This window comes from Myotis davidii, unplaced genomic scaffold (assembly GCF_000327345.1).
Source record: "Myotis davidii unplaced genomic scaffold, ASM32734v1 scaffold132, whole genome shotgun sequence".
Taxonomy (NCBI): Eukaryota; Metazoa; Chordata; class Mammalia; order Chiroptera; family Vespertilionidae; genus Myotis; species Myotis davidii.
In genome coordinates this window covers 1,501,341-1,503,508 of record NW_006285258.1, presented here as the reverse complement: position 1 = coordinate 1,503,508, position 2,168 = coordinate 1,501,341, and the positions used below count along the sequence as shown (strand labels likewise).

General features: G+C 47.6%; 1 protein-coding gene across 1 annotated transcript in view; it reads right to left on the bottom strand.

The window, feature by feature from the left end:
* The window catches only part of LYSMD2 (LysM domain containing 2), a 10,970-nt gene that overhangs the window by 1,932 nt on the left and 6,870 nt on the right, over positions 1-2,168 (bottom strand). The window contains exon 2 of the mRNA XM_015558927.1: positions 589-920. Within this exon, the coding sequence (XP_015414413.1) occupies positions 589-920 (332 nt within the window). The remainder of the gene's footprint in view (positions 1-588; positions 921-2,168) is intronic.

The window sequence follows — 2,168 nt, the reverse complement described above, 5'->3', positions numbered from 1 at the left end:
CGACCGGTCAGTCGCTATGATACGCACTGACCACAAGGGGACAGACACTCAATGCGCTCCCACAGTGGGAGCGCCCCTCAGCCAAAAGCCAGGCTCACAACTAGCGAGTGCAGTGGCGGTGGCGGGAGCCTCTCCTGCCTCCACAGCAGCACTAAGAAGCAGCCAGCTGAGCAGTAAGGGGCAGTAAGCAGGCAGACAGTAAGGAGCAAGGAGTCCTGGACTGCAAGAGGGATGTCCAACTAATGGCTTAGGCCTGCTCCCTTAGGGGGGTTGTAAGCCGGCAATTGGACATCCCCCGAGGGCTCCCACCAGACTACGAGAGGGCGCAGGCCGGGCTGAGGGCTCCCCACCAATGCATGAATTTCGTGTACCGGGCCTCTAGTTTTTATAATAACTCACAGAGACAAAGCATTGCAACAGATCAAGCCTTATACAGAATACAATGACTCTGTTTATCTTTCATATATTAAAAATGCCTTTCTGGAATTAAAACATAGATTTTTAAAGCAAAAAAATAAAAATTTACAAAGTGTAAACATCTTAAGAGTAATTTATTCAGTCTCTGACATTTTACCAGCATATTTTTACCTGCTCTCTTCTTTTAGTTTCCTGGCTGCCTGTGTTGATAACTTAATCTGCAAGTCGAGTCTCTGCAGGAAATCTCTGGCTGACACTTCCTCGGGCGGCACTGGCTGAACAGGAGATGCCAGAGGACTGGGAGAAGGCGGGTCTTCCACAACTGCTACCAGCCCTTCTTTGTGAGATAAAAGGCCGTGGACAGTTTCACTTTCTGGAGAATCAATTGAGTTAAGTCCATTAAACAGCAAAGGCTTCTCTGAAATAACTGGGATGTTCAAAGTTTTCTTCAGAAATATGCAATCATTGGTAAACAGTTTATTTGCCCTTTTAATCTGTTCCATCTAAAATATAAAAAAGGAAACACAGAGTTACATATAAACAAACCCAGAAATATGGCTTATGCAACACAGAACTAAAGATATCCATAAAATAAAAATAAAATTTAAAAAGTAAAATAGCCCTAGCTGGTTTGGCTCAGTGGATAGAGCATCAGCCTGTGGACTGAAGGGTCCTGGGTTCGATTCCAGTCAAGGGCACATGCGTGAGTTGTGGGCTCAATCCCCAGTAGGGGGTGTGCAGGAGGCAGCCGATCAATGATTCCCTCTCATCACTGATGTTTCTATCTCTCTCTCCCTCTCCCTTCCTCTCTGAAATTAATAAAAATGTTTTTTAAAAAAGTAAAACAAAAGTATCCATGAGCAAAATGTGTACAATGCTTTATCTGGGTTTGAGACTCTTAATTCTGGTTTTACCACCTCCCCAGATACCCACAGTTATTTCAAGAGATGTCAGGAAATTCTGTCTCTCAATTTTAAAGCTGAAAAGACTAATTTCCCCCCAGTATATGAATTGCCCTACAAGGCAGCTTTTACCAAGCAGTTTTAAATCCCTGAAGTTAAAAAAAAATACAGAATTTTCAGCACTTATTTAATAAATTCCATTCTTATTTTAACATTTCTATTATCTGATCTTTTATGATCTACTAGAGGCCTGGTGCACAACATTTGTGCACGGGTGGGCCCTCAGCCCAGCCTGCGCCCTCTTGCAGTCCAGGACCCCTCAGGGGATGTCTGACTGCCAGGTTAGGCCCGCTCCCTGAGGGGTCCATAGCCCTGCCATGGAGGTGGGAGAGGCTCCTGCCACCACCTTTTTACTCACCAGCCGTGAGCCCGGCTTCTGGCTGAGCAGCGCTCCCCCTGTGGGAGCACACTGACCACCAGGGGGCAGCTCCTGCATTGAGCATCTGCCCCCTGGTGGTCAGTGCCCATCATAGAGACTGGTGGTTCTGCCATTTGGTCGATTTACACATTAGGGTTTTATAACATAGGACTAGAGGCCTGGTGCACAAAATTTGTGCACTGGAGGGAGGGTCCCTCAGCCCAGCTTGCCCCCTATCACATACTGGGAGCCCTCAGGGGATGTCCTACTCCCTGCTCCCTGCTCCCCTTGGGGAGTGGGCCTAAGCCACAATCTGACCTCCCTTTGTGGGAGGCGACTGGACTGATCAGGGGAAGGCACCAGCCGCATCACTGCACTGTTGCAGCCCCTGCCAGTCATGGCAGCCACCAAGGTGTTTTCCTCAACATGGA